At 35.4% G+C, this 13,423-nt stretch overlaps 1 protein-coding gene across 2 annotated transcripts in view; it reads left to right on the top strand.

The window, feature by feature from the left end:
* The window catches only part of LOC138700051 (CD166 antigen-like), a 1,161,032-nt gene that overhangs the window by 843,895 nt on the left and 303,714 nt on the right, over positions 1–13,423 (top strand). For both annotated transcript variants that reach the window (XM_069826355.1, XM_069826354.1), the window contains exon 4: positions 7,889–8,022. In XM_069826355.1, the coding sequence (XP_069682456.1) occupies positions 7,889–8,022 (134 nt within the window). The remainder of the gene's footprint in view (positions 1–7,888; positions 8,023–13,423) is intronic.

Genomic DNA, 13,423 nt, shown 5'->3' with positions numbered 1-13,423 from the left:
AATATAATGTTGATTATGTATGTATGTATGTATGTATGTATGTATTTATTAACACTACAATTGGGTATACACCCGGTGGCAGTGATATATAATATACAATAATTACAATTACATGAAATAAAATAAAATAAACGTAAATCTATAAATAGTAGATGCTATAAACCTAGGACTATAATTAAAAACTATTCTATAATAACGCCTACGATAAGCAAAAGTAAATCTAACTTATAAGAACTTCTATTTCACCCAACTATTACCAATTTAAATAATTACATATTACCTTAATTAATTACATACCAACTTAATTACATATCATCTTAATTAATTACTTATCACCTTAATTTATTTACATATCAACTAAATTACATATCATCTTAATTAATTACATATCAACTTAATTATTTTACATATCAACTTAATAATTACATATAAACATAATTAATGATATATCAATTCAATTAAGTACATGACACAACTTAAATAATTACACTGCACCTCCAATTATATTTTCAGTCTAATCTTCTCAACCTTTCCTTAAATGTATTGATTTTAAGAGGACCACCCTGAAAGATTGCCGCAGGTAAACTGTTCCAGTCTACTATTGTGCGGTTAACAAAAGAAAATTTTGCCACGTCCGTTCTTTGTTTTTTGCCACGTCCGTTCTTTGTTTTCTACATTTAAACTTCCTAATATGATCAGCCCTTCCTAAGTAGGATGGTGTTGCTAATCTAGCATTGATATCGGTCCATGCTTTGTGTCCCATTTGTGCCTTAAACAATGCGGTGAAATTATGAAGGAAATTATGACAGGCAAAATGAATGTATCCTGAAGAAATCTGCGTAAAATATATTTTCCACGAAAAATTATTATACTTGAACTCTCCGGGATTTGAGTATTTACCTTCATTGTGAAAAGCGAACACTCTAGCCTTCAGCTAGCATGTGTGTAATTTACAACTATCTCGATGAAAATAAAGGAAGAAATTAGTGACATCAGATTTATAAAAGAATGTTACTTTCTGAAAACAGTGATAGCTATTTCAGCTTGAAAGTTGCTGGCCAGTTAACTCTGCCTCACATGATTCGTTCGCTGGTTCCCGCGCCCAGCAAAATCAATTTAGTTGGCAAGTTGTCAGCCCGCGTCTCTCAAATCCATCTTAATACCGTCCTCCCACCTGCATGTGGGTGGAATTTCCGTCGAAATCCCTGGTTGTGTATCAGGTGCCTTCCGTACGAATTGGCTATTCTACTCAATGTGTCCGACGTAATGCGATATTCCTAATCATATTTGGAGAATTCTATTTTGCCAGTACAGTTTCATTGTCACATATATTTATTTGGCATTCGGAATTTAATCTCTGTTCACCAAATATGTATCTCAAAGTTTCAATTTAGAATATAAAATAAATGTGTGTTCCATTTAGTTAAATTAAAGATTTCAGTTACGTTTGTGTTTTAATTAGCGTACTCATTAATTAAGTACTATACACATCAATGGCATATAAATAACATTAATTAATTAGTTAATTAATTAACTAAAATATTTAAATGGTCCCTGTTCTGGACGATTAGGCAAAATATTTCTATAAATTTAGTAAGTCAGCGTTTTAATTCTAATTTTTGCTTGAACATTACATTATGTAAGATGGAATAGATCAAAGAGCCCATTTCTTGAATGATGAATACAATGGATAAAATATAGTCTGTATAAGTGTAAGATTTCCAGCATCATAACAAAAATAAAACATAACAGGATAACTAAGAGCTATGTGTAAAATTATTTTTAACATAACAAAGTAGACCAAGTAAGTTGTCTTATTTGGACTGCTTCATTTTTATTAGGTTAAGAACTTCTAAATCATAGTAAACTTAGGTGCATGTGTGAACATACAGTATTATCATCCTCAGTATTTTATTTAACGACACTGACTGTACCGACTGCGAGATTTTCACACGTCGCTAAAATTGGTGATAGCGAGGTGGTACTTTGGAAAAAATAGGCCGAGCATTCTGAGTAGATTACCTTACATTCGTATTACTGTAGGGAAACCTAGTGCCTATGTGGCAGAAAAAGTAATGATGATGATGGCACCAACTAGTTCAAACAGATTTATTTAATTTTAATTTGGTTCCAAATGTGAATACCTCTCCTTGATATCCTTGAATATTTAAGTATTAATTCATCAATATGAGTAGCGACTATGAAGAGTACAGGGAAAAACAATCTAAGTCACAATTCTTTTAAGGGTGATGTCATCTTCTTATTCAGTATGCTACTGCAAAATTAATTGCTGTTCCTAATGAAGAAGTAGAAAAAGATTGCTATATCATTGGTGATAACTTTCCTTTACCAGTTTTTGATAAGAAAAATACTAACGTTTGCAGTAATATACTGAATTAGATGATATATAACTCTTATGAGAATTGCAACTTTGTTTAGCCTATTTACCCCCATGTATTCTTCAAATATGAGTGTTCTAAATTCTATTGAACATAATTACGAATAGTATATAAATCAGATCGTGTGATGAACATATTTCTATGTTTCTAGCTGTGTTTTAATTTCCCATATCGTTTCCCACTGTTCCCTGTTTGAAATATGACAGCAGTCTGGATTTTGATTAAATAATTCACTCTAAGTGAAAAATGCGTAGATGATTTTGATTACATTCGCTGAACGCATCATTTTCGACGTAGGTCTGTAGGCCTAATGGAATATTTTGAGTACAGTGTTATTTCAAATGATCATCATGTTGTCGTTATGAAGCCTCAGTAGAATTAAATCGGATTATTCCTTTGAAGTGACTTTAAAAACTGAACGACATTGTTATAGAAGAGAACTCTTGAATCGACACTACAATTTTAACAACTAAAATCTCTCTTTGCAGTGTTAATAGTGAAGTCTCAATGAGTGGCTCGTTCTAGACATGAATTTAATTTTATTGTTTTCATGTCCACTAAACAGGGATTATGGGGTATAATCTAGGAAGTATGAGTAGTTATGATACTTAACTCTTGTGAGCGCAATATAGACACGTGTGTATGTGTATGTGCATGTGTCTTTGTGTAGTTATGGTGTAATTTCCGTTTTCAATTTCAAGGGAGACCATTTCTGTTCCCATCAGGGGAGTACATATTTATCTCTCTTTTGAAAGAACTCAGTGTATGACCCTTTTTCTTATATTTATTTTCTTCACTTTCAGTAATCCTCTTACGCCATTGTAACTACGAGGATCGTTCCGAAAGTAAAGTCTCCTATTTTTTTGTGTTGACCTGTAACGTCTTAGCCGGATATTAGTGGTGTTGTACTAAAGGTTGAACCTTCACGCTAATGTCCTCTTAGTTTGGTTGTCATGCGACATATAGTGGCAGCAAGGCAATCTACCAAAATGGCATCTGACAGAAATACGTAACAAACAGAGATGTGTTACTGAATTCCTCACTGTCGAAAAAATTGCACCCATTGACATTGCTGAAGGCGTACGGAGACTATGCGAGTACAGTAAGCCCGCGGGTAGTGCGTTTCAACAGTGGCGAAAATGACACTCTTCTGGGATAGGAAGGGTGTAATTCCTGTGGATGCCCTGGAATATAGAGAAACTGCCTATCCTGGCTAAACTGAAAGCCTGAATTTCCAGATTCAGGCCAGAGAAGAATACCTTTCGCTTCCAACGCTGTAAGGCCAGGCCCACTCCAGTTTCGCGACCACTGAGTGCGCTGCAAAATGTGGCTAGATTGTCCTACCACATCCATCGAATTGTCCGGAATTAGCGCCCTCAGACTTCCATATCTTTGAGCCTAAGAAAGATGGACTACGTGGGCAGCAACATTTACCAGACAAAGATGCTGTCATCGCAGCTGTAACAAAGTGGCTTGGCTCTGTTGGTTCAGATTTTTACGAGCACTGCATGCAGGCTCTTGATCATTGCTGGCAAAAATGCATAACGAATGGTGGTGACTATGTGAAAAAATATCTGCATGTAGTTGAAATCTCGCTCTATTTAACAGTGTTGTTATGCTCTGTGTATATGTTGCAGTTTCCGTGAAAATAAATAGGGGGTATTACTTTCGGAGCGACCCTCATATGTGGCAAGAGAGAGCCTTATGTGTACAAGTATGTCCAGCAGTGACATTCTTCTGAGGACTGTGAAAATTAATGGTAGTGCTAAATATTATAGTATAATTTGTGTCTGTGTTATATCTTTACATACAGAGTGAGCCGTTAGTGATGCCATTACTTTTGGTGGATCATTCCTTAAATTCCAGTGATATTTCGTACATGAGTACTATTCCTGTTGTTCTTCGACTTATACACACAGGCACGGAATAAACATACGTAAACACACAGAACTGGAACGCTCTGGAAGAGCGTGAAATGTTGGCTCGCAACTTGCTCTCCGTACCAAGCGAAGCTATTATGATAGGTGTACATTTAACTTGTATTCAAAATAACCAAACGCAGGACTCTATATACAGGGTGAATCAGGAGGAAAGGCACATGTTTGAGGGGTGATAATATTGATGATTCTGAATAAAAAAGTTTATATTAATATAAATGTCCTATTCTGTTCTCAACTGTTTCGGAGAAAACTAATGGAAACAATGAGGAACAGGAAAAGTGCAGGTGATAGAAAGTTAAAACTTTGTTACCTTATGTTCTGTTTAATTATGTACTTTTTTTTAGAACATGTTCAAAACGTCCACCGTCAACTTCAGTACACTTTGTTGTTCCTGTAGGCAGCTGCTGTGTTGCTGATTCAGACATTCCTTTACTTGAGCAAAAGCATGAAAATGCGAGCGAGAAGTTTCCACTTTGCGTTTGTAGCCTTCGCTCTTAAGCCATATCCACACATAGTAATCCAATGTAGTATTGTCGGGTGACCTTGGTGACCAAGGAATGACTCCACCGCGACCGATCCAACACCCAGATACGTTTCATTGATCCTACTACAGTCTAATATCGTTTTGGTTGCGTCCGCATGTGAGTGCTGATGAAGGACATAGACTGACGCCTGTGATTTTTAAATAGCTGTATATCAGATATTGTTACAAACAGGGCATATGTTCAGATAAACTTTTTTGTTCAATATCACCAATATTATCATCCCTTACACTATGTACCTTTCCTCCTGACTTACCCTGTATAACCCTATTACTGAATTACAAACAAATAACAAATCTGACGTAAGCGCATTGTATCATGGGTGTACGTGCGAATGCAGTCGCCTGCCAGTGTACCTTCTCTCAAGGGGGACTAATACGAGTAGATAGTTGGTAATAAAACACTTTGAACTTCGAACACTATAATGAAGAGAAAATTATAATGGTCGGAATACGTAACACAATTTTTAATATAGGTGATAACAGGCTTCTCTTCGTAAAATAGGCTATTATCCCTGAAACAGCTATTTATAGGCACTGTAAAACTTCGGCGGGCACTTCTAAATGATCGAACATGAAATTTGGATTAAGTTCCCTAACTTAGGTACTAGAGACCTGCAAAACTGCACACACAACCGGTTTAGATTCGTCCGGTCGGGAGCTCAACCGGCTACGATGACCATCGGGCCGAATAACTCGGTTGTCGAGCGATTACGTCTGATGTATTGCAGAGTAGACAGAATGTCAGGCGCATTTACATGAAAATAACGTTTTTCGAGTACACAACCGGAGTAACAAGGAAATTTACGTTGTCTTATTGAAAAAAAAAGTGTTTGCAAGTATTCTTACAGTTCATTCGACACTATAACACATATATTTTCTTCATTATTCTGAACTTGCAGTAACTTTATAAGTATCGTTTATATTTTAAACTTTTAGAGTTTTATTAATGAAAGTTGCTTATAGATATGTTAAACAATGTTACAGTTTTTCACAGAACAAGATGTGCACAAGCCATGTATATTTTTCTTACCAAAAACGCTATATAGCTGGCGTTTTTCTATGCCAGTGTTAAACAGTATACGTCATAACTTCATCATTTGATTATGTCGTAACTCTTTCTCGTCACATATTGACTGAATCTTGTTCGATTTGTATAACCCAATGATCGATATTACATAAGTTTATGTAAGGTCGCGAATAATTTAGAACAGAAATCCCACACAGAAAGAAATGGTAAGGAGGAAGAAAATACGATCTCCAAATAACACCAGGTACATTTCATCATACAATAACTCTTTAACATTTTCTCAGTAGGCTATACAAACAGAGCAATAATATTGAAGGATATTTATTTTGTTTAATTACAAAAATATGTTTGCTTCAAATAGGAATACAAATAATTGGACACTTTAATACATTTATTTTTATATTTCGAACTTGCAGTAATTTGACTAGTAACAAATAAATGAACAATGGACACAGTGACATCGAAGGAAATAGACGTAATGTATAATGTGAAATATCATAATCTAAACATATTCAAAAATATAATTACAATTCATTATAAAACAAAATAAGAAAGAAGTACATTACAGTCCATTATGACGTTTGTACTTTAAACTAAAAAGAAAATGTATAGGCCTACCTCTGAAACAATAGTTGCATGTTTTTAATTATTCTAATCAGTTTCAATATTATTTATTAAGAAATCAATTTAAAAAGATAAACAGTAATATTATTTTCAACAATACGATTACTGTAGCTCCCAATGGTTGTTGTTCTGTACAAAATAAGTAGAATTTGCACATTTCTAAACTGCGAATAACAAAAGAATAGCAAGTTTTAGAAACAAATCATTCTGTATAGAAAAGATCTACTTCAGAGAAAACAAGTGTCATTCAAAGAACTATTTTATTACACACGTATTAATATCAACTATTTGATGTTCACAATTATTATTAGGGCCTATTATCATAGACTATATGATCAGAGTTGACTTCTTGTGTTTATGTATTAATAAATCTCTTTTACTAGTCTAAAGTTACGCTCGGTGGAAACACTTATTCATGGAATGGCCAATATTCGTTTCACAAGTGTTGCTAGAGAGGCTAGAGTTGTTTGGTGATCTTTCCATCAATTTAGTATGTAGAAAAAGAAATGAGTATAATGTATAATGTGAGATATAATAAGTAAAAAAATCCAAAATAGAATTACAATTAATCACAAAACATAAAATTAAATAATTATTAACTCTAAATGCATTCCTCCAAAACAGTAGCTATTCATATACAGGGTAGAAGTGAAATAACCCTGCAGATTGTACGGGGCGATAAGGTTCACTTAAATGAATGGAAAACCTATATTACGTTTATAACTTTAGTCATAGTAAACATACTAAAAGCATTGGTTGTAGTAGGTTTCAGAAGATATAAAGTTATTTTTGTTTTAGTTTTACTATTGATCGAGTTTACTGTTTTTAAGTGTGTCATTATTGTAATATTATAATTCAGTTTTCTAGTGTAAGCAAAAATTACAACCTTGGTAATTTGTGGATACTGAAAATTTTTTTCTGCAATTTACGCTTTACAACATCTGTAGTTTCACGCTGCATGCTGTTTGTTCCTCTTGATGATCCGCAGCTATAATATCTGGATGGTTCACTGTGATCTTCATTTTATACGCCAGAGCCGTCCACCCACAGAGAGATCAAATCAACTCGAATACACGTTAAACCGAATACTCAAGGCAGTACGCTAGCAGATGTACTTCGCATACTGCCTATAAAGCCAGGCGTTCAGTAGCACTATGCAAGATTGTTCGGCTTTCAACCGGTTTTACAGGACTCTATTAGGTACACAGGAATAAAATAGGCAATAAAAGGCAATGTCCTAGCTCTAATGAAATTAAATGTATTCTGGTCTTTGTTGATTTATCTTAAGATTGTACTGAAAACCTGTATGTACCTACGCCATTTATATTTATGAGATTTTTGTTTTTCGTTACAGATGTTCCTCCAGAAGAGCCCACACTTACGGTGGATAAATACCGCTATTCAGCTGGAGAGCAGATTCAAGCCAACTGTACTTCCAGGGCATCCTATCCTGCGGCTAACCTCACCTGGTTCGTCAACGGGCAGCAGGTAAGAGGAAGCCCTCTCAAATTATTACCTTATAAATCACATTGGGTGTAACGTGCAATTCCCTGAAGCCTCAGTTGCTGGAATCTTGGTTTATTTTCCTCCTAAATATTGCGTCTGAGGGGAAAGTATAAAATAAAATTCCACCTTCTGTCGTATATAATGCATCATTAAGCTCCATGCTTAACACCCGCGGCCTCCAACCTTATTTTCTGAGTGTGAAATATTTTTCCCATTGGAATCGCATATTATATTTCTCGAAATATGAACTGATCTCTTGAAAGAGTATATAATAATTTTATTAATGATATTTTTATAAAGAAATATACAAATGTTAGCAAGACATTTCCAAAAGCATTACTTTCTAGTGTCCTACATTTCAAATAAAATTTTTATCCAACACGTGTCATGCATATGAAATGACTTCGCTTTTAATAGTTATGTATAAAGATCGGAACTTGGAGACTTGTGTCTTTGTACGTGGCTAAGGGACCGGACTTCAATGTCAACAAACTCCCGCTTCCAGCACGAAGGTACTGCCAGGTCTGATAGAGAAGTGGTATCTGGCTGGAACAACATATTGATAGTGTTATGGTAGGTTGAAACACGTAATTTTATTGCACATATATAATAAGAATAAACAAGAGCAATATATCAAATTTACTGTTCTGCTCTATACATTTTATTACAGTGTATGACTACATACATTCGAAAATTTTCGAACCCATAACTTCTTCACCTGTTAATTAAACATGATATGAAGCGAGCAAAACTTATTTCCACGTCACGTAAATTGACGGGAGAAAACTAAAATACTGAATGTTTTCACTGTCACTGTTTTCCGTTCGATTTTCAGAAGTTACAAGCTGATCTTGTATCTGAGAATGGTATATCCTAAATTTTTTCTCGAAAATAGTTTTCAATTTGTGTCACTACTAAGGCAGGTCCCTCTATGACTTAATCCATGGATGTGGACAAATCTTCCACCAATTTAAGAGACTGCAATATCTTTCAGTGAATGCCCGTTTCCAGCCTCTAGTTTGTGTGTGGCACAACTTACAAAACATAAACTCTCCATTCGAAGAAAATAATGTATCTTCTCCAAATTCCTTCACGAAATTCTATACCTAAAATTTAAAAAATGTACTTTCAAACTTCTATAATGCTCATTCGAATAACACGAATTTCCTAATTTCTCAAACACACCGTTTACCTGTAATTCTCTGAATGTCACTGGCTTCGACATGACACAGTTTCTTCGTCCGTCTTCCTGTTATTCGACGTGACCACTTTCTTAGTACATAGGACTGTCCCTGAGAACTTACAGTGTGAGCTTTGTGTACACTGTACCTGTATTTGATGCACACGACACACAAGTCCCCAAGCCCCGAACTTTGGACTTACGTAACTTCAAAATACGTCCAAATGTTGAATTTCATTTAAATCAATGTCTAAGACCGTTAACTTGATTTGTGCAGGATATTTTGACAAAATAAAAATGCGTTTGAAGTTCTGTTCAGATTTGCTATCCCGAAATATTTGTGATCTAAATGAAAGTACAAATTTATACTGAGTTCAAATCTTTTATCTACGTAGTCTACTAAATAAAAAGTCTAGTTTCCCACTCCTGTTCGTGGAGTGGAGAAGTTATATACTTCACTGTCTTCTTTTCTGTTAGTAGCCTACATTCCATTATTATAAATAGATATTGGATCCCATACACTTTTAGAGAGCAATGAAGTGACTGAGTATAGAGGCACCACGTAATTATACTCCGGTTAAAGTTAAATTTTAAAGATTAACATATGGTCCGTAAAATTCTGTGGAGAGATTCCCAACACTGTGCAATATTTTTTTTGACTAGTTTTTAGATAATGTGACTGGAGTTTTACAAAAGTTGGACCAGCTGCTGTACGAGCGACGAAGAAACTTTACAGTATTATCCAATAAAATAGCGAGTTTTCAATGATATGTGACGTAAGAAATAAACTTATTAAACAAGATCAAATAACAGAAAATTAATCATATTACTCATATGCACCATAATGTCCTGTGAAGTCGAAAGAACTTTCTCCTAGTTTAAAAACTGTTTAAGAGACAATCGCAGAAGATTCACATTCGAAAATTTACGAATGTGTCTACAAGGTTGTTCACTGTAGTTTCCGCATCAAAAGCAATGAGGAGAATGGCATCTTGTAAGTTATGTCACATTTTTCATCAGTACGAGACTGTACAAACACAGCGCTTCGACATCGTTGATTACATCCGAAGTTTATTGGTATGACTCTTTTAAGGAACAATTGTATAGTACGTGCGTGGGTACGTTGGTTGATAATGTGTATGGGATTCTATCCTAGTTAGGCTATATATAATATTACAACTATCCTCTTAAAAGCTTTGATAATAAAAATTGTAATTATTTTGTGATATCGTATGCATTACATTACTATATAATTAAATAATGCTTCTTTAAAGTTAAGGACAAATAAATATTGAATGGATAAAATTATATTAGGCCTAACCGTAGTTTTCAGGGATCTCTTTCGTAGTCTAAAACTTTATATGCTATGAAAGTTGGAGTTTTGTAGTTAATGGCCCTCAGTTATTTGCGGCGAAAATTGTTCGCTCGGAGAGCCATACTTTAATTTCATTTGTGTATTATCGTGCTTCTCCGACGAAATAATCTAATTTTAACTTCAAGAAGTTGGAGTACATCAAATTTTAAGCATGGGCTAATGTAATTGAACCTTTAAACCTGGTTCTCAGCCATACTTGAAAAAAGTTGGACATGTAATTCGTACGCATTCAGGAAATTTTACACTAACATACTAGTAAGAATTTTCTTATTGAGTTCACTTCGCAATATTGAGAACAGTAAATAACGAAAGAGAAAATCCTGTATTATCAGTTTTATCGGTGGACAGATTTTTAGTAAGAGAATACATTCTGATCGCTTTATCCGAAAAGACGCTCCATAATATGACATTCGTTTTTATGAACGGGGGTCGGTATTTGATTTATAATGGACAAAAATTAGTGTAATTCATCGCTCTAGATCGTAAAACGAGTGGATTCGGGTTCAAATTTCGGTTGGAACAAGTTACCTGGTTGAGATTTTTCCGGGGTTTTCCCTCAACTGACTAAGAACAAATGCTGGGTAACTTTCGTCACTGGACCTTGGACCCATTTCGCTCGCATTATCATCTTCATGTCAGACGCTAGATAACCATCGCAGTTGAGAAAACGTCGTAGAATAAACAAATTAAAAATAGTGTAGGTCTATGGTGTAATTTTCTTTGTTGCTTTATTAGCATTGTCATAGTCTCCGAATCATTGTTGTCGTTAAAAAAGGAAAATAAATACACCGTGTCCCGCTTAGAGGGATCGAGAAATAAACGTTCGCCACTTAACATCAGATAGAGATATCGTTGTGATTTACATCTGAAAAGATAGAGAAACTGTCCAAGTTTACGCAACAAAGTCTGAAAACAGCTGCATGTGTAACTTTCGTTTGTTTGTTGCTAAAACAAGCCTGGCGCCATTTTGTTGGAGAACACGTCATGGTCAACATGTGGGCACCACAACAGATAGTTCGGTGTGTGATATGTCTAGCAGAAGAAAGATCTGTGTTCGTCGTACATGGATAGGTGGATTGGAAGACGAGGACTCATTGCTTGGCCATTCAGCTCACCCGGTCTGACCCCCTTGATCTTTTTTTCTTACACTTTGTGAAGGATGCTGTGTACCAAAGAGGCAGAGCTAACACTTTGGAGGAACTGAGACAACGCATCACAAATACAGCTGCGCTAGTGACTCCACAAAAGCCACAGAACAATTGGCGGGAGGTTGAATACCGTCGTTTAGATGTTTGCAGGGCAACTCAAGATGCACACATCGAGTTGCATTCAGCATTCTACGAAAGTCGGAGAGTTTTTACATCAAGTTATGTTAATAAACCATTATTTACACTTGAAATTATCACTTATTTCTCGATCCCTTTAAGCGGGACACGGTGTATACAAATGCTACTGTATTTTGCTCAAGAATATTTTGTTATTATTAATTTTATAATGCCGTAGAAATGTTATAGAAAGTGTTGATACATTTCAAAATAATTACGTTATATTTCAAGAGGGTTTGCTCAAATTTCCTTTTATTACTAAAACAAAGTAAAGAAGAGATTAAGGTAATATTAAACTAAGTAAGGTAGCCAACATTTTCCGACACGCAGCTTGACAACATAGTATTACAAATATATGTCTACCTTTGTCATTGTAATCTTCAGTGATGACCTTCTTATAATGATTATTTATTACATTAGGGCAGTGGTCATCAGCACTCGCTGAAATGGGTAAAGTGCAAGAAGTGCAACGAAATATGATCCGTCGTGCAAAAGGGATAGGGAGACAGCATACCCACCAGCAGACACGGTTTCACGCTATTGCAATGTCATATCCGCGGGTAAGAGACACTAGCCCGAGGGTGCACTGTGCTGATGACCGCTGCATTATGATTTCAAGGAATCATGCTACTAATGTTTTTGTAGGTGCGTTTGTGTGCTGATGGGCAACTGCGCTTGCGCATGAGTTTGATTTCCGTTTGGTTCATTATCTGATTCAGTTTCTTCAGAAGTTTTCTCAAACTGTAATGCGAATGTCAGGTAATCAAGTAGCGATTACTCAGATTCATGTCGCGAAATACTATTTTGCTATCACCAATTATATCGACGCTAAATGACTTAGTTTTTGATGAATAGCCGTTAATTTTTTATTTGATTTTATTTTAGTTGGTTATTTAACGACGCTGTATCAACTACTAGGTTATTTAGCGTCGATGAGATTGGTGATAGCGAGATGATATTTGGCGAGATGAGGCCGAGGATTCGCCATAGATTACCTTGCATTCACATTACGGTTGGGGAAAACCTCGGAAAAAACCCAACCAGGTAATCAGCCCAAGCGGGGATCGAACCCGCGCCCGAACGTAACTTCAGACCGGCAGGCAAGCGCCTTAACCGACTGAACCACGCCGGTGGCCTGAATAGCCGTTAAAAACCGATTTAGAAATATACCTATTACTATATCACAATTAATTTCTTCTGATTTAAAGGAAAACGCGGCAATCATCTTTCCTTCTCTTCGTAATTAGAGACTGACAAATGTGAATATATGCTTCTAGGACGATACGTTCACAGGAGTAGGCTACGTCCATCAAACAATTTGTCCACTATCTCACGTCCACAGCTATTTTGCCCAAGAAAATTAGTCTAGCAAACTTTTCGTCCATCAAAGAATTTGTCCATTAATATTTCGGTCAAGAATTATTATGTCCATAATTTTCTTCCAATTTTTCTTTGTCCACTAGTTTCTGTGCCAACTAAATATTTTGTCCTCGAATATTTTGT

The sequence above is a fragment of the Periplaneta americana genome, chromosome 5, assembly GCF_040183065.1.
Source record: "Periplaneta americana isolate PAMFEO1 chromosome 5, P.americana_PAMFEO1_priV1, whole genome shotgun sequence".
In the NCBI taxonomy this organism is placed as follows: domain Eukaryota; kingdom Metazoa; phylum Arthropoda; class Insecta; order Blattodea; family Blattidae; genus Periplaneta; species Periplaneta americana.
This window is presented reverse-complemented; position numbering and strand designations above follow the sequence as displayed.